At 33.4% G+C, this 19,476-nt stretch overlaps 4 protein-coding genes across 4 annotated transcripts; 1 reads left to right on the top strand and 3 right to left on the bottom strand.

The window, feature by feature from the left end:
* Positions 1-651: 651 nt before the first annotated feature.
* Positions 652-2,247, bottom strand: LOC117931647. The gene is made up of 4 exons (XM_034852644.1): positions 1,933-2,247; positions 1,556-1,822; positions 1,177-1,336; positions 652-1,035 (listed from the first exon to the last, which is right to left on the bottom strand). The coding sequence occupies exons 1-4, from the start codon at positions 2,146-2,148 to the stop codon at positions 857-859; spliced, it is 822 nt and encodes a 273-aa protein (XP_034708535.1). The 5' UTR covers positions 2,149-2,247; the 3' UTR covers positions 652-856.
* A 5,671-nt stretch (positions 2,248-7,918) lies between these two features.
* LOC117932803 (AAA-ATPase At2g46620) lies at positions 7,919-9,627 on the top strand. Its single transcript, XM_034854135.1, has one exon. It carries the CDS (start codon positions 8,033-8,035, stop codon positions 9,419-9,421), a length of 1,389 nt encoding a protein of 462 aa, XP_034710026.1. The 5' UTR covers positions 7,919-8,032; the 3' UTR covers positions 9,422-9,627.
* A 2,096-nt stretch (positions 9,628-11,723) lies between these two features.
* LOC117931784 (ras-related protein RABA3-like) lies at positions 11,724-13,306 on the bottom strand. Its single transcript, XM_034852850.1, has 2 exons — positions 12,839-13,306; positions 11,724-12,326 (listed from the first exon to the last, which is right to left on the bottom strand). The coding sequence occupies exons 1-2, from the start codon at positions 13,105-13,107 to the stop codon at positions 11,876-11,878; spliced, it is 720 nt and encodes a 239-aa protein (XP_034708741.1). The 5' UTR covers positions 13,108-13,306; the 3' UTR covers positions 11,724-11,875.
* A 1,915-nt stretch (positions 13,307-15,221) lies between these two features.
* LOC117932733 lies at positions 15,222-16,896 on the bottom strand. The gene is made up of 3 exons (XM_034854026.1): positions 16,317-16,896; positions 15,622-15,723; positions 15,222-15,523 (listed from the first exon to the last, which is right to left on the bottom strand). Exons 1-3 carry the CDS (start codon positions 16,830-16,832, stop codon positions 15,404-15,406), a joined length of 738 nt encoding a protein of 245 aa, XP_034709917.1. The 5' UTR covers positions 16,833-16,896; the 3' UTR covers positions 15,222-15,403.
* Between the last annotated feature and the right edge of the window lie 2,580 nt (positions 16,897-19,476).

Genomic DNA, 19,476 nt, shown 5'->3' with positions numbered 1-19,476 from the left:
GCTCGGTTGAATCATGTTAAAATCTCGTGTATCTTAAGACACATTAGAAGTGTCTGCCCATGTCTAAACATCCTTAAAGGTGCATTAACCTTCTCAAGGTCCTTCTATCGTTTAAAAAGCTATTCTAAATAGGGCTTTAATTTTAGTGGCTTCCGTGATTGGAAGCCCAACAGGACTGGGAATAGGGCTTTGCTGACTCTGCCTTGACCCAATCCAAAATTTGACCGGATGAGCCCATGAGATGGTGGCCCAGAATGGACTGGGCTAGGTCTTGATCTTTTCTTGGACCTACGAAATACTTTACAGATGGAGTGGTCTGAGCCCACCCTGACCCAGGCAAGTGCTCAGACGGGCCAAGGCAAACGGAGAAACCTAAACGGTGTCGTTTTTATCAAACATCTGAAATAAAACGACGCCGTATTGGAAGACTAAAAAGATTAAAAGGCTGAGGAACTCATACGTCTTGACGAAAATCCTGAATTTCCTCCATTTGGGTACCTGGGTCATCCAAAATGACTACCAGAAAAACCATCTTTTCACGTATTTTTCAGGTTGAGCTCTGTCTCCTTGCAGATTCGAGCTTCTTGTTTGTTAAAAGTACAGATGATACTAATACAGGACAATTTTTCTCCTCTCAATGCAATGCACCGATTCAATCCCGAAAATGGATGTTCCAAAATGTAACATAACAACATTGATGATTTCCCACAATGTGCATAGTCATCAGAAACTGTTAAGTGTAATTTTCCCATACTTGATGAAAGATAGTCAATCTTACAAAGCTATAAGTAGTACAAAGTGGCCTAAAAAGAGATGAGGATGAAGTGAAGAACCTCACATTTGGAATGGCAGTCCCTCAAGGCCAATTAGTAAACTCAAACACTTTGAATACTATATCGATTCCGGTAGGGATCTGCCATATGAAGAGCAGCACATTCAGCCCATTCAATGCAATGTGAAGATTTCTGGCAGTTTCATTCCCTTTCTGCATTGCAGGAACAAGAGCTGCTGCAGCTGCCCATAATGCTGTGATAGCTGCACAAGGAAAAGCAAATCAGAAATATCATTCGGGTTGTTGCAGATATGAAAATTTTGGTAATTTTAACTCAACCCAGCTCAAGAAAACATCATTCAAAGTAGTGGGGGTGGCTTCAAACGCAAACCCTCACGCTATACCTGCTCCTGCAAAGAGATGAGGTCCTGGGAATAGCTTTCCTGTCCTGAACCATGTGTTGACTCCTCCTCCAATTGCTTCAAAAACTCCGAACCCTAGCAGTATTGAACCTGCATTGAAGTGCCTATCTCTGAAGGACCCTTTAATCAGTTCCTTCCTCTCCTGAATTTTGATAGAGAATGTGCAGCATAAGTAACTACATTTCAAGCATATTCCATAAATGGGGATTTGATATAAAATTCATACTAAGATCTGCCTAGTCTGCAGACATTGAAATTAAATTCACAGCCTAGAAACAACAGTATGGCCTTAAATTCAGGTGAATTCATAAGGGGAAAATGAAGCTCAACCACTTTATTCATTTGGGGGTTTTGAGCCTACCTCAGTGAGTTGCTGGATTTTGGCTTCAATAGGCGAAGGCGGTGGCGCTTCTGCAGGTGGGGATCCTTCCGGTGTGACTGCAACAGGCCTGACTTGTTTCTTGAGCTCATTGATCTCATTCTGAATTGTCCTGACTCGACGCCATTGCCAACCCAAATACCCAGCCCACAAGGTGTAGAGGAACAAGCTACCCATCACAATGGGGTGAATCAGGGCAAATGTTCTACCCTCCAAAATCCCAAACTCCCCACCAACAGCAAGTGCATCCTACTCGAGCCAATCACCCAATACAAAACAACAAGAGGTAAGCAAATAAGGTTGATGAGACAGTTCCATTGTTGTCCAAACGAGGGGAGAAATGGGTGAACTGGGCTTACCTTGGAGTCCAAAAGGAAGGGCAATGTGAGTGCTGTGAGGGGAAGAGCAGCTGATTTTAGGCGGTGGGTGGTCTCAGAGAGGAGTCTCTGGGGGTCAAGTGAGTGCTGGGAAATGACTGATCTCACTGGGTTGGGGCGATTTACTAGTTTTGAGTGGGTCTGGTGTGATTTTTGGGAAACAATAGAGAGTCTGAGGAGGCTGAGTGTGGTTGCCATGCTCTTTCTCTTATGTGTCAGGAGAGACACAGAAAAGATAACATGCTCCAAAGGATAAGGAAGTGGGATCTCGATATCTTCCCTTCCCTTTGCTTTGGCTGGAAAATGGGCCACCTGCCACTGACCTTTTACTTTTCAGAACCAATGAATCAATGACTCGCCATCACCAGAACCTTCTCAAACTTGCCCAACCCTGGAGAAAAATGAACACCTGACTGGGCCTATGTCAAGGCCCATGGGTGTTCTGAAGGTAGCCTCACTTGTCAGACCCCAAAGACGCTGGGTTTGTGCTTTCATCTCTGATGAGTTTCAGGCTGGGCCTTGTACTTCCAATGGCAATCAGCTTTTCTCAGTTCAAAACTCTTGTGGGTGGCCGCCGAGGAAATGATGAGTTACGGAATGAGGACAAACCCAACTCCAAATCTAAGCTATTTGTTCAATTAGCATAAATATGGATTCAACATTGGAACACGTACAAGGATTCTAGTAGGCCCATGTTTTTCTCTTCACGTCCCCAATTTTTCTTTTTTTAATGATATGAAATATTTTATCCTAAGTTTTATAATTTTGCCACAATACACTACGTCTACCTATCATTTCTTGTGTCCATTAACAAACACACGTGGTAGTTTGATTGAGCAACAGACAAGATGGGAAGGAATATTGCTGTGTGTATAAATATAACTATTGTCTCCTTTTCCTTGAATTAGGCAATTTTGTAGCCACAACCACCATACATGTATGACAATCCCCTTCTCCTAAAATTTCGTTTTCAAGCATAAAACACTCCAATTTATCTAGATTTTTCCCTTTGTTTGTGTTTGGATCCAGAGAAAAACAACACCCATATGAAAATTTTCAGTGGGTCTTCATCAATTACCCAAAAGGAGATTTTGGTGTAAAATTTTTGTATAGACTTTCATTTTTTTTTTCCTTCTATAGATAGTTTTAGGAAGTCTTTGGGAAAATAAATTTAAATATTTAAGTTTTCAAACAAAATTTTATTATTAAAAAATAACTTAAATTTGTTTTTAATAACAATTCTTAAAAACCGATTTTTCAGAGTATTTTCGAACCATCAAATAAACTCTAAATTTTATTTGCTATATTTTTTAAAGCAAATAAAAGTTGTGGCATATATAATCATAAATATTTTAAATTTTCTCTTTATTAATTTCATGGCTTAGATTTGTTTAGACATTGAGGTTTGATATTATTCATAGCATGGAATTTTCTCCAATCACTAAACATTTTTCAGCATATATGCCCCATCCAAACACTGCATGGAATAAAAAATATAAAATAAATAAATAAATAAATAAATCCACTTGAGAGTTGAGACAAACTCAACTATTAGAGCAAGTGGACTGCAAAAATCAAGATGGGGACTCTACACATGCCAACTTGTGATCAATATGGCCCATGAAAAATTTTCCTAGCTTGATAAATCCAAAAAAAATATTGATTTTTTAATAAATTTAGTGATGAAGAAATTAAATTACGTGCCCTAGTCTTGATCACACAATGATATGTCACCAACAAAGAGTAACGCTAAATTTTAACATTCATTTTATATAAAAAATTATATAAATTCAAAGAATTTCAAATTATTAAAATTTTAGAATGGAATATCTCATAAATTTTCATATCAATATATCAGTATTTACATATGAATATAAAAGTTATGTTTGGTTCTCCAAAAATAGTAAGAAAAGTAAAAAAAAAAAATATTAGGTTATATTTGACTATGAGGAAATAAAAAAAGTTGACAAAAATGATATTTTTATATTCGATTGTCCTAATTTATGTATTATCAAATTATTTTATCTTCATATTGAAAAATTATAACAAATTAAATAAGTTTAAAGAAGTAGTATATAAAAACAATTTATTAACTTTAAATCTATTTTTTATTTTCTTTCGTCTTTTTTTTTCTCTTACTTTTTCTCACTATTTTATTTTCCTTACATTTTTTCATAAATTTTTCAAAAATCAAACATAACATTAAAGAAATTAATTATTTTCATGTTTACTTACATTATGAAAAGTACCAAAAATATAAAATATAATATAATTAAGATTAATTAGGACTAAATTATTTAATTTGTATATTTAAAAGTTAAAATAAGTAATATAAATCTAAAGTAATATATAAAAATAATTTATTAACTTTAATTTTTTCTTTCTTTCTTTTTGTTTTCTTTTACGTTCCTTTATATTTTATCTCAAATTTTCCGGAACATTGCCAACAAGATCGGTTTAAAAAGTGAGTAACTTCTTTTCACCTACCAAAAAAATTTCAATAGAAAAACATAAAGATAACTAATGGTGGAAGAACCTCTCATCAGCATTTTGGACGTACTTTTCTTATCTTTGGAATCTATAGATAACTTAAACAAAAAGGATTCCCATATTAAAAAAACCCTAACCTTTTGAATCCAATAGAAAAAGAAGAAATTTTTGGACCAACTCTTAGCAATGGTTCTATCTTAAGATAATGGAAGAGAATGTAACAACACTTTATTAGTATGATATAGGATAGTGAATTTTTATGGCCACGCATTATACTTTATACCTAAAAAATTGTTCCACAAAAACTATAGAATATTAAAGACTTGGTTCATTTTAGATTAGTACACACCAACATGGGTGGTAAGTCAATTAAAAAAATCATTAATGGAGGCCAAATCAACCTCATCTTTCAATCCAAACCAACCTATCAAGACAACCCATGGTTAGAAAAATACCCATTGAGATAGACAAGTTACATTTTTATTTATCTATTTATTTTTTAATTATGAATTAATTAATTAATTTGGTAGTAACACGCATTGGGAAGTGGAGAGATGCCAAATGGGGACTAGTCATGTTGACCTTTTCTGGTCTGAGCCCATCTACTTTTACACGTATAACACACGGTAGATACACCTTAGACAATTTGAACAAGAAAACTTTATTAATAGTATCAATATTGGGGGCTAAAGTTTAGTGATCGAGAAGTTTGGGGATGTGGGTCTTGGAAGAAAAAGACACATGAATGTTGTCCGGCTTGGCACCAACAATGGGTGCACCCAATATTTGAAAATTAATGCGATATAGTAACTTATTGAATAATTATAAAGATGCCAATTATTGGTTGATACTGTTGTGCGTGTGGGATGGGATGGGTTATACGTACAAGGAAGTGTTTTTAGTTTTTTTATTATCAATTTGATCGTGATTTTAGTAATTACTTTTAACTTAAAAATTGGTTTTTTAAAAATATTTGATATTTTTAAAAAATATTTTTAAAAAACTTAAAAAATTACTTAAAGTGTTTCATAATAATTTTAGAAATTGCTTCTAGTCCTTTTTTATTTTTAAAATATTAAAAAAAATAAAAATATTTTTTAAAATTATTATCAAACCCACTTTAATATATTAAAAAATTACTTATAATATTTTTTAAAAAAAATATTTTTATTAACAAATAGAAATGCAACTCATGGTTGTTGTCAACATTGAGATGGCTAAAAAATGTAGCAGCTAAATTTTTTTATAAAAAATATTAAAGTTTTAATCGTGCGGCCCATCCTCATGTCCAAATAAATAGATTGAAAATTATTTTAAAGTTCATTCAATAAAAGAATTTTTTTATTTAAAATTTATTATTATTATTGTTTGGGTCAAAAAATTTCGAAATCCAATTTAAAAAACCATCTTATTTACTTGAAAAATGAATTTGTTTCCTCCGTTATTTTCAAAAAAGGACTTATTTTTTGAGTTTACATAGAATGGTTTATTTTTATGGACATTATATTACAATAAATCAAATTAATACACGAATTTTATTTATTTTTTATATATTCAAAAACCAACTTATTAGAGTGAAAAAAAAAAATTGAGTACGAAAAGGGTGTCTTTGATTTGGACGGAGAATAAAATGATTTGATTTTTGAACATGGGATGTGGCGTGTGAGGGAGGGAGTGTTTGGCATTCAATGGGGGAATAGGTAAAGAAATTGATAAAACGGCTAAGTTTTGACTATTTTACTAACTTATGATAAGGGGCATCTTTGACTAGTGTAATGTAGGGTTTGAACTTTAGGGTTGAATGAATCAAAAAATTGAGGTAAGTTCCATGGGGGAGATTTGTAACTTGACCAATGTTCAATTGAATTTCATTTTTATAAGTTTTGCCATAAAGATTTCATCATCATTATAACATCGAAACCTTTTGGTTGAGTGAACCATATTGAATTTTAGTACTATAAATGGTTCCAATTTCGAAGTATGAATTTAGCCCAAGACCAATATGTGTATCAAGCTACTAAAGTCGTACGTGTGAGTGAATCTAATAAATGAAAATAAATAAATAGATTGAATTAGACTTTTGACTAGTACTCATTTGTTTGAGTTTATTTGTGATCATATTTGGATATTTCCATCTTATATTTGACCATCGATATCAATTTCAAATTCAATACAATGTTAAAATTTGTCAACTAAATATAAGTAATACCACGTGCTGTTTAATAGATATTCAACACGGAAAAACATTTCATATCATGCAAATTGAATTGACATCACCTCATTTTTCTCATAATCATAATTTAAAAAATATATATATATTATTGCTTTATGATTTTTTTTAATTTTCATATTAAATTTTACCAAAATTGGGGAAACGAGTATAAAAGCATTTACTAAACCTGAAAAAACACTTTTGTCTTGTAAAAATCCAATGGAGACAGGGGCAGGAAAGAGGAGACTTTTTCTTATTGTGACCCTTGAATCTTGGCTATAGTCATACCCAAAAAGTGGCTAGAAGAATATACAAAATATGAATTCGGCTGTTCGATCAAGGTGCAACCTTTCGGCTTGGTAGGGCCAAAGACAAAATACACATAAAAAAAAAAAAAAATATATATATATATATATATATATAGGTATATGAAAAAAAGGCCAAAAAGATAGAAGCTGTGATGATGTTAGGGAAATAGTCTTTTGGAAAAGTGGGGAGCTACAACCTCAAGCTTGAAAGTGAAACCTTGGAATATAGAGGCTTTCTGCCAATGCCATGATGTCATTTGGGGAGTTTACACGTAATTCACACGAAATGTTTGCGGAAAGGCTGGTAATTTTTTCCTTTTGGGTGTTTGGTTGGTGAGAAATATCATGGGAAGGGGAAAGAGAATTGATGGTCTTGTGAAATGGGTGTTGTCTTCTCCTTAATTTTGGTCAGTTTTTGGCTGGCATAATGAATGATGAATGTGATAATTCACTTCTCAGAAGTCAATTCCAATTCCATTCATGACTTTTGTTTCTAAAATTAATTACTTTATCCAAAATTGTTTGGATATTATTCCTTTTTAATAAGAATTTTAAAAAAATTAGAAATTTGAAGTTTTAAAAGAAAATCTTAAAAATTGAGAAAGATATGATAAGTTTCTTTTTTCAATTTTTTTTCTAAATTTTATATGTATTTTTATCTTAATATGCCATATTCACAAATTATAAATTAAGAAATATTTCACAAAAAATAAAAATAAAAACAAAAACAAAAATGATTCACAATCAAACATGGCTTCTTCAGCTTTTAAATAAGTCTATTTAGGAAGTGGGTGGAAACGAAATACAAACAAAAGGGAGTTCTGCCATCCCTTCCAAACTGTAGAACATAAATTAAAATTTTCAAAATTAATTAATTAATTAATTAATTTAATAATAATAAGAAAGAGGGAGGAAAAGGCAAAAGGAAAAAGAAAAAACAAAGCAGTTTATATTATCCTTCTCTCCCTTCGCTCTCTCTGGCCTCTGACCCCTCAATCTTCTTCTCCTCTCTTCTCATTTCTCTGTATATAAAGTCTCCATTCACCGTAATTCTTAGCTTTCAAAACCCATTATGGTTTTCCATTATCCCATCTGGGTTCTGGCTCTGGTGCTCGGTCTCGTGGCGGTTGCTCTGAAAAAATGGTCGAGAGTCGGAGACTGGTTTCAGGCGTATCAGCTCTTCAAGGTTCCGGAATTCAATGAAAACACGCAAGACAATTATCTGTACAGAAAGGTTTCGGTATATATTAATTCGTTGGTTGCTCTGGAAGATTCTGATTTCACGAACCTATTCTCCGGGAAGAAGGCGAACGAAATCGTTCTGGCTCTGGACCCGAATCAGACCGTCCACGACACGTTTCTGGGGGCTAGGGTTTCGTGGACGAATGCCCATGCAAACAGTTGCAGGACCTTCGTGTTGAAGATTAGGAAGAAGGACAAGCGGCGAATTCTCCGGCCGTATCTGCAGCACATACACTCCGTGTTCGACGAATTTGAGCAGAGAAAAAGGGAGGTGAGTCTCTACATGAACGGCGCCGACGGGCGGTGGCGGTCGGTGCCGTTCTCGCACCCCTCGACGCTGGAGACGATCGCCATGGATTCCGACCTCAAGAACAGAGTCAAATCGGACTTGGAGTCGTTTCTGAAATCGAAGCAGTACTACCACCGGTTAGGCCGCGTTTGGAAGAGAAGCTTTCTCCTCTACGGCCCCTCCGGCACAGGAAAATCGAGCTTTGTCGCTGCAATGGCAAAGTTCCTCTGCTACGACGTGTACGACGTCGATTTATCGAGAGTCTCCGACGACTCCGATCTGAAACTGCTTCTGTTGCAGACGAGAAACAAGTCGGTTATTGTGGTGGAAGACCTCGACCGATTCGTGGTCGACAAAACGACGACGCTGAGCTTCTCCGGCGTTCTCAATTTCATGGATGGGCTATTGAATTCCTGCTGCGGAGACGAGAGAGTCATGGTTTTCACGATGAACACCAAAGACCACATCGATCCAGCCATGTTGAGACCAGGAAGAGTCGATGTCCACATCTACTTCCCTCTCTGCGATTTCAACGCTTTCAAAACCCTAGCCAACAGTTATCTGGGAGTCAAGGATCACAAGCTTTTCCCTCAACTGGAGGAGATTTTCCAAAGCGGCGCCACCCTCAGCCCGGCGGAGATCGGCGAGATCATGATCGTCAACCGAAGCTCCCCGAGCCGGGCTCTAAAATCCGTCATCACAGCTCTGCAAATCAATGGCGATTCAAGGAGCCCGGCGAAAATTGGGCAACGGAGCGCCGATAAACCGCCTAGACCGGCGGAAGAAGCTGGCGACCAGGGCGGCGGCTTTCTTTGCCGGGAAAGTGTGCACACAGTGAGAGAGTTCCGGAAACTGTACGGCTTCTTGAGGTTGAAGAGCAGCAGAAAATCTGGATCGTTCGATTTAGATTCAAACCAAAATGAACGATGATGACGACGATCGTGATAATAATTAATATATAATATTTTGGGAGGATTCATTAGTACAGGAATTAATTTGCGTACTACTTAGAAATTTAGAATACATCGAAAACAAAGCCGAAGGGCAATTGCATGTGACGTGAATTCAGGCAGCAAGATTTGGTCATCTGATCATTTATTTTTATTACAATTATTATTTCTTTGGGATTTTTTTTTTTTTTGTAGTCTTGTAAATGACAAGATTTTTTTGAATGATATATGCATCCTAATTTCCATATATTTTTTTATCACTATATTTATAAGAAATGGTAATTATGAACACAAATTTGAATTTATAATAATTTAAAAAATATTTTCAAATTTACAAAAATTTGGGAAAACGTCTCATCTGATTCTTAATGCAACCGTTACGGGTAATGGGACAGAATTAGTGGCTACAATGATAGAGAAACGAAATTCTATGTTAAGAATTCTATAATAACCAATTTTGTTTCAAAAATTATTTTTAAACAAACAAATCACAACCCCATGATAATGAACCAAAATAGATGTTTAGTTTTCTCGATTTTAGAGCCCGTCTTTAAAAATGGATGAAAATTATTTTTATTATTTTTATTTCATTTTATTTTATTTTTAAAAATTGTTTTTAGAAAACAATGACCAAATAATGTTAAAATTTTAAAATAATCTTCTATTTTTGAAAACAAAAAATTGATTTTAACAGCCAAACAAACTCTTGGTAGTATATTTTCCATTTTAGAAAACAGTTTTATAAAACACCCCCCGGCCCCCACCCATCAAAAGGAAAAGGAAAGAGAAGAATTTTTGGGGTTTTTTTCTGTTTTTTTTTTGGAAGTGGGCATTGGGCAACACAAGAGGGTCTGATATGAAGTATTGGAAAGTCAGTTTTCCCCCATTTTTTCTATTGTAGCCAAAAAGGCCGGCTTTTTCAAGCTATGATGATTGGTGATGATGAATTGACTTTTCTTGGTAAATGTCACTTGTCCTTTAGCCTTTGTAGTATACGCAAAGAATCGTTCGAGTCCAACCAGTGTCACATGAGGCTTTCGGTACTCGGATTACTGCTCAGAATCACACTGAGGGACTGTTTTCCTGGAAAACAACACTGACTAGTGACTTCCACTTCCCTTCTCCTTCAAGGAAAATGGGAATTTGAATTGACCCACTACCATGAAAATGAGTCATGATTCTGGGTTTTTCTCCTCTCTCTTTTTTTTTTTTTTTATGTATTTAGGAATCATTTTTTATTTTTCAATTGCAAAATTTTTTTTTAGGCCAGCTGGGTCTGTTGATGGACAGACCAAACTGCCTGGCACCAAGATGTGTCCTACACCACCTTTTCTAATGCCTATAAGGGCTTTTAAGTAGGGCTACCTGCCCTAATAATGATCCTCTACCATACACAACTACTTTCGCGACCAATTGTTCAAAATTAATGTATACAATCATTGATAAATTCAAAGTTTCAGAATTATTCGGTACAACAACTCATGAGATAAAAGTAGGGCCAATTATAGTACCAATTAGATACCTATAAAAACATACATCAATCATATATGTATTTAGCTTTCATTGTTTTATACCAAATCCAATCACTTTATTTTATATTTTGATTTAGGTGCTATTTGTTTTTCTATTTAATAAAAAAAAAATCAAAATATTAGATTTTTTTTATTCAATAAAAAAACAAACACCAGTGCCTCTTTGATACCCGAAACTTTTTCTAAAAAATTCTTGCTATTTTTTGTGGCCTTGGCAACTTTTAACATATATGCTTAACAAAAAAGATAATAAGTGATGATTATGTTGGGAAATGATCGACTAATATTTTATGATTGACATGATTAAAGTTTAGTGATTGTCATCGATAACACCTAATTCACCGATGTTTTAGCTTAGTCTTTTATTGGTACTAAACTCAACAAACTTCCAAATTTTTTTCTAATGTTGGAGGGTGCTTTTTCTTTTGGACCAACATTATAATTTGGACGCTTTAACCTAATTAATTTAATCGGACCTAGTTGATTACTAAATGAACTTTAGGTTAAGCTTTCGAGATATGATTGAGATTAAGAAGTTTTAACTCTTCCAACTCAACCTAATATGACTTTTTGAAGTCCCAACCATAAAGAGGGTTGTAGTTTTTGGATAATTTTCTAATATATGTCTATTTATGTTAATTTTTTAATTAATATAATTTAATATGAGATTTTGTATATGGTCATGTCATGATTGTAAACAATATAATAAAATAAATATTGAATCAACAAGGTCCAATTGGGTTGGGCTTATAAATTGGGCCAAGCTAGAAATTCAAAAGCCCATAAACCAAACTAGAAATTCCAAATCCATATGTAGGGAAATAATTTTTCAATACCATACAACATTATATGTAATTATTTTTAAAATTTTCATCATGGATATCATAGAATTTTCCATGTGATTAACAGGTACAAGCAGATAATTTCTTAACCTCACTTATTTCCAAATCAGATGCTGAAATCACATCAATCTTTGAGCCCTTGAGATTTGACGCATCGCAGCCGTTGGATTTTCCGTCACACTCTAAAGCCTTCTTCGACACAACACCGTAGATTTCCTCCAAGACCCTGAAAAACGCGGTCTCCACGTTGTCACCGTTGAGAGCCGAGGTCTCGGAGAAGAAGAGGCCTTGATCCTCTGAGAACTCCACAGCGTCTTCTGATGGAACCGCCCTCTGGTCCACCAGGTCGGCCTTGTTTCCAACCAGCATGATCACGATGGAAGTGTCGGCGTGGGCCCGGAGCTCCTCCACCCACCTAGCCACATGATCGAACGTTTGACGCTTGGTGATGTCGTACACCAGCATGGCCCCTAATGCACCTCTGTAGTACGCACTCGTAACCGCCCTATACCTAAAGAAAAAAAAAATAAAAAATAAATTTATTCGATAAATAAAATTTATTAATTTAAAAATAATAAGGATGGTTTTATTTCTTTTAGGGGTTCGGAAATTTTTTATTTTAGTTGAAATGAATAGAATATTATTTTTAAAAATAAAAAGACGAATTTCATGAGGGTTTCAGATTTTTATTTTATTTTAATAGATATGAATAAAATATTATTTAATTTTACAAAATAAAAAATAAAAAATAAAAAATAAAAACCCAAATTTGCGTATTTGACTTGTCAAACTTTTAAATTAAAACTAATAAGAAATAACATAACCAAATGGGCAAAAAATTTCTGCAAAATTTCCCTAGATTCTTGACCAATCCATGTGAAACTTAATCTGAAAAAGGACAAAAGAATCAAAATCCAGTACAAATGGAACCAAACCCACTTGAAGAATCATGAAACAAAACTATAAAACCAACAATTAATAAATAATTGAATGTGTGGAGGGAGATCAAAGCAGAAGAGAAACCTCTCTTGGCCAGCAGTGTCCCAGATCTGAGCCTTGATGACTTTGGATTTAATGGTGACAGTACGAGTCTGAAACTCAACTCCAATGGTGGACTTGGAGTCGAAGCAGAACTCATTCTTGGTAAACCTTGAGAGAATCTGAGTTTTCCCAACCGCTGAGTCTCCAATCACCACCACCTTAAACACATAGTCTATTTTCTCGTGCCCATTCTCTTGATCCTGATGGCTCTGATCACCATGACTCCCTGCTCCATTCATCTCCTCTTTCATCTGGTTTTTTCTCACAATCCAGACACACCCACTGGCATATCCCACCGCTGTTAAATCATATAAAAGGAAAGGAGAAGTGGGAGTTGGTAAAAGAAGAAGAAAACAACAGTGAAAAGATGATTAGACAGGGTTAGCTTCAATCAGTATTTGGTAGTACTCCGGTCTTTGTCCTACTGTTTATTTCAAGCCTTCTCCACCTCTTGAGTAGCTTCCATTATCTAAACAAATCTTTTGGGCCAAACCCACTTGGATTAAGGGGTACAAAAAGTTGGGTTTGAGTAGGATTTGAAGAATTGGATATGCAAAGTGCCCATAATCCTTCCTCTTTGTCCCTTGATTTGGGGCATAATCCAAGAAATGTGACCCATACTTTATGATGTTTAGGGTTGTGTTTACAAAGTTGATCTCATTATTAAAGGCACTAAAGGGCCTTTTGTCCCTTGACCCGTGGACCCACTTCATGAACTTTCTAGAGTAGGGTGCATGATTGAAACTACCGATGAATACTTTGACCCAAAATTCATTCAATCACCATCATTTATTTCCATTTACTAGATGAAAAAAGTACTAAAATTTAATGGATTTTATTTTTCTTCCATGGAAATGGCATTAACATTTGCATTCCCCCCACCCCCAAATGGGGAACAATGTTTGAATTGGGAAAGCCATTATTTTTCCTTGTCTTGAATTGTGTCAGCCCCTTACCTTCCAAAGCTTCCACCGACAAATATAAGTACCATGTTGAGTAATTAAAGAAGAGGATTAACATTTTGGCAGGTAGCTGAAATGAAGGAGATGTAAATTGTACTAGGTTGGAAAGGTGGGCATGACCAAATTTGAAACAATAAATTTGTCGGTTGGTAGTTGAAGTGGTCCTTATAGTTAATTAAATGATTATCGTTTTCAAAATAGGCATGGACACTTTATTTTTTCTGTTATCTTATTTTATTACTTATTTTAATTCTTTTTTTTTTTTTTTTAATTTTTTTCCTTTTTATAATATGAACCTTTGGCGATTAAGCCCATGCCCTTGATGTCAAATCTTAGCTCTATGTCAATTTTTTTCTTAATATATATTTGGTACATTTTTTGCCCATGCACATTGTCTACAACTCCAAAATTTAGGTTATGTTTGTTTCCCAAAAGTGCTAAAAAAAGAAAAAAAAATATTATGAAAAATAATTTGATCATCCGTTGTTTTTATAGAAAATTCAAAAAAAAAAAAATTAAAATTAGTTAAAAACTTATATATTTTTAAATTATTTTATCTTTATATTAATAAATTAAAATAAATAAAATAAGTTTAAAATATCAAATAAAAATAATTTATTCACTTTAACTCTATTTTTATTTTATTTTTTTTCACATTTTCTTTTCTTATATTTTTCTTCTCTATTTTCTTTCTCTTAAATTTTTTGAGAGCCAAATATAACTTTAATATTTATATAGAGTCGTTTTATTACAAGAAGTACAAAATTACAATCACTTACAAAATAAAAATAAAAAATAAAAATGAAGGAAATGAAATAAGAAATAATGACATTGAGATGGATTCCATTGAGCTTTCCCACATGAATTCGAACACTTAAAAGTAACTCGTAATCTCCCATATTACAACTCACAATATCCAATTCTATTTTCCATTTTATATTATTTTAAGCTTCAATTCTTTTTTTATTTTTTATTTTTACATAAAAATTTTGAATTTCATAATTTTTTTTATTTCATGTTTTCTTATTGGTATTATTTTGGAGACAAAGATATATAAATTTTAATATTCTTTAAATATTTTATTTCATGAAGGCATAGGATGAACTTTATTAATATATCACTTCTAAATTTACATTGTGATAATCAATTATAATAAATAAAAATATATTATTCAACATAAAAAAAATAAAAATTCCAAAACCATATATTGATCATATAACTTTGGAAGCTAAATCTAACATGTAATTTAATTACTGCTATGAGATTATGACAAATATACTTATAAGATTTGAAATAATAAGAATCATCTCCCACGATTGCTGCTTATGTGGTTACCTCAAGAAAAAGGACCCCGCGAAATATCATAGGAATATTTCAGGAGGGAAATATTGAAAAGAACTCTAAAAAAACATGTAAGCACAAATGTATTGGCGTGTTGTCTGAATTCATACAATCTGAAAAATGGTTTAAAGCCATTCAAATCTGTCTTATTTTCACTTAAACTGGTATTAAAATCAGCCGATGAAGCTATGAAGAAGAGTATTCATGTACCAAAAACCAGTAAAGACAGAAATACACCCTAACACTACATGAGCTTGAAGTAGCAGTCGCTTTCAGAGATGAAAACTTGGTAGGCTTTGGAACAGGGACACTTCAAGTATATGCTCAGGTACTCCCCCACCCTCTCTATGCTCACTTCCTCCTCCTGCATCCAACAGAGTCATTCTTTTTCTATTAATTTTCTTAGCAACCAAACGCACAATAATAATAATAATAATTATAAAAAAAAAAAAAAACACATGCATTTGTATTGTTGTGGTGAGACTCAGAATCCTCTACTTCCAGCACTACTTCTTGCCACCACTGTTTCATCTCTTTAATCCTCTCTGTCATTCTCTTCAACCTCTGCAACCATTCAAAAATTTTCAATGGCTTTTAGTTTCTGAGACAAGGCAGGAAAACTGTCGAATATAAACGACCCAAGAAGGCCCAAGAAACTAGCTGTAATACAAACAACAGAAACAAAATACTCTGTAAATTGTTTTGCATTTTTCCTTAATTTCTCAGCAAACCAAGCACACAATAATTTGAAATTACAATACGTAAAAGCATCTTAGTATCATAGAAGTATGTGGGCTGCAAGGGTTCTTAGGAAACGCGGGAAAACAAGAGGAACCCAGAATTTGAATCTTGAATTTCTTTTTCATCATTTAGGGCCCCCAAGAGAAATCATACATCCAAATAAGATTACACAACCAATTATTCAGAGACCCAAAATTTTGACACTACTTGTATACGTGAATCTTGAATCTTCTCCATTTTTCAAGAGCCAAGAAACTAGTAACAAACAAAAAAATAAAAAGGAAAAAAGATAGTTGAAATAGAAATAGAAATAGAAATGAAAAAAGAGAAGAAAAACAAACTTAAAAGTATTAACGCAATTTTCTCAGCAACCAAACAACAAAAACTTCAAAATTAACACAATACAGTGCACCAACCTCAGGATCAGGGTTCTCTTGGGACACCGCCGGGGATCCAGTACCCATCTCGCCGTGACCACTGACTTCGGTTCTTGGTGGAGAAGCCACCGGCAGCTGATCAGAAACGGACCGGCGAAGAGGAGGCAATTCCGTGGAACCCCCTTTCATCAGTGACGGCGACAGCGTGGAGACATTGGGGTTCATCGCCTGAGGCGAGCGGGAAAAATTCTCCAAGGAGGACCGTTTCGCCTGGTCGAGGCCGGGAGAGTTGATGAGATCTGAGCTCGTGCGGCTGAGACTGGGGTAGAAATTTGGCGGAGGAACAGCGACCCTGGAGAAGCCGCGGAGGCGGTAGTCGTGGACGGAGACCGTTTCTCGCTTCTTGAGCTGGGGTTGGCCATCGCCGGAGGCATCGTGGGATGTAGTGAGGTCTCTTTTCTTGAGAGAATCACATAGATTGCAGTAGTCGGAGATGCTTTCTTGAAACTGAAGTTCTGGGTTCTGGAACATTATCTCAGGTTCTTTATCATTCATTTGAAGATCTCTCTTTCTGTTTCTTGAAGCTACGATTGATGTTTGTTTTGTGAGAAAATGAGGGAAAAATACAGTTGAAAGTTGAGAGAACGGCTTCAGCAGGGTGCATACATATATATATATATAGGAAGCTCATAACTAAAAAAAGTTAAAAAAATATTTTAATTTAAAAATAGTAAGGATTGCAAAACTAAAAAAATAAATATTTGAAAGGATATAAAATTAAAAGAATTTTTATTATATAATTTAAATAAAAATTAGATATTGAAAGACACATTAATATTAAATTCTTATATCATAAAGGAGAAATTTTTATGATTGTTAGTCTCATTTTTTTAAAAGTATAATTGAATTAAAAATGAATTAATTTTATATAGAATAATACCAAGATTTTATACAATAAATCTGGAAATTAAATTTATTTTGGTCTTATCATATTTTCTTAACAATCGATTTCTCAAAATTAGTTTTTAAGAATATTCTAGAAAATAAGTGTTTTAAAAATATCAAATATATATATATATATATATATATATTATGATAAGAAATTAAAAAAAAATAAATGTCATGAGGGTCTCAGTTTTTTTTATATATTTTAATTGAAATGAATATAAAAATAAAAAATATAAAATGTGATGAGAGTTCAGTAATTTTTTATTTTAAATGAAATGAATAAAATATTATTTAATTAAAAATAAAAATAAAAAGCCAAATTTCATGAGGGTTTCAAAAAAATTTTCCTTTATAGAAATGAATTAAATATTATTTTAATTTACAATTTTTTTTTATAAAAAAAGTCATGCTATTTTCTCATGCCCATTCTCCTGATGCTGATGGCTCTAAGCACTGTTGCTTCCTTATCATTCATCTATTCTTTCATCAGGATTTTTCTTACAATCCAAACACACCCATAAGCATATCTTATAGCTATTGTATATATTAAAAAGTATCTCCCATTAGTTAATTGGTAATCTTACTTTCTAATTAGGAAAAGATATAAGAAGAGATTTTGACCAAAATATAGAGAGTTTCTTTATGGGTGTAATTGAGCCTTCAAGATGTGGGAGCTTAAGTGTTCTAATCACCTCCAATAACAGTTAAAGTTCTTTTTTGTCTTCGTCTATGGATGTAGGCTTTAGGTCAAACCGCGTAAATCATCATGTGCTTTGTGTATTTTGTTTTCATTCTCTTATTCTTTTATTCCTATTATTATTATTTATTGTAATTTTTCACAACAAATTGGTATTAGAGCACTAGTTTTTAGTCATGGAATGACAACAAATTTTGAGGTTGAGAAATTTGATGGAAGAAACAATTTTAGTTTGTGACACATCAATATGTGTGTCTTACCGTTCAATAGGGGTTGTCTATACTACTAAAAGGTAGATAGACTCTACTAACAATGACGTCTAATGAAGAGAATGATGAACTTATGGAGAAAACGCACAAGGCTATTCTATTGTGTTCAAGTAATGAGGTACTTCGTGAGGCTGCAAAAAAGAATATAACTATCAAGTTATGGTCAAGGCTAAAAAGTCTATATATGATAGAATCTCTTGCAAATTGCTTGTATTTAAAGAAATTGTTGTTTACTCTCCAAATGAAAGAAAGTACAACAACCTTGATGAGTTTAATAAGACTGTCATGAATTTAAGGAATTTTGATGTTAAAATTGATAATGAAGACCAAGCCATAATTTTGATGTGTTTCCTACTGAATTCTTATGAACACTTTATGGATACCATGATGTCTAGTAGAGATACTCTCTCCATAGAGGATGTTAGAACAGCTTTAAACTTAAAAGAATTGAAGAAAAAGGTGTTCAAGAGGAGAGAAAATGGCTCATATGAAGGTTTGATGGCTAGAGGGAAAACAAGAAAGAAATAATAGCAGAAAAAATTGATCTAGATCTAAATCAAAGTTGGGGAAAATAACAAGTGTTTCTATTGTAACAAAGAATGATACTATGTGTAAAATTGTCCAAATCATTAAAAATAAAAAGATAAAAACAATAAACTTATCGGTTGGTAGGCATAGGGTAGATGAAATTAAAGAGGTGTAAATTGTACTAGGTTGGAAAGCTAGGCATAGCCAAATTTGAAACAATAAACTTGTTGGTTGGTAGGTAGAGTGCCCTTGCGATGAATCATATGATTATTACTTTCAAAATAGGTATGTACACCTCATTATTATTATTATTTAATCTTATTTTACTACTTGTTTCAATTTTTTTATTTTTTATTTTACTTTGATTTTTATAATACAACTTTCATGATCAAACTCATGACCTTGATGTCAAATCTTAGCTCTTATGCCGATTTTTTTTTATTATGTTTTTACAATATCATTTAAAAACCAATCGATATTCAATAAAGATATGTTAACACGCTAAAAAAATAAGTAAATCTTATCTACGACAACAAAGAAAGAGAAGGACTAACTTCCATGTGCAAGGGCTTACTCATTGAATAGCCAACATTAAAATAAATTTTGACTAATGCGAAATCCTTCTATTTTTACATCAATACTAAATAATGAATGAATATGACAAACATGCTTCGATTATGTGATGCACATGATTGTATTATTTCAGGAAATAACTAGGAACAATAAATGAGTTACAATTTTGTGTTTAATGTATTAA

Source organism: Vitis riparia, chromosome 15 (genome assembly GCF_004353265.1).
Source record: "Vitis riparia cultivar Riparia Gloire de Montpellier isolate 1030 chromosome 15, EGFV_Vit.rip_1.0, whole genome shotgun sequence".
Classification (NCBI taxonomy): domain Eukaryota; kingdom Viridiplantae; phylum Streptophyta; class Magnoliopsida; order Vitales; family Vitaceae; genus Vitis; species Vitis riparia.
This window is presented reverse-complemented; position numbering and strand designations above follow the sequence as displayed.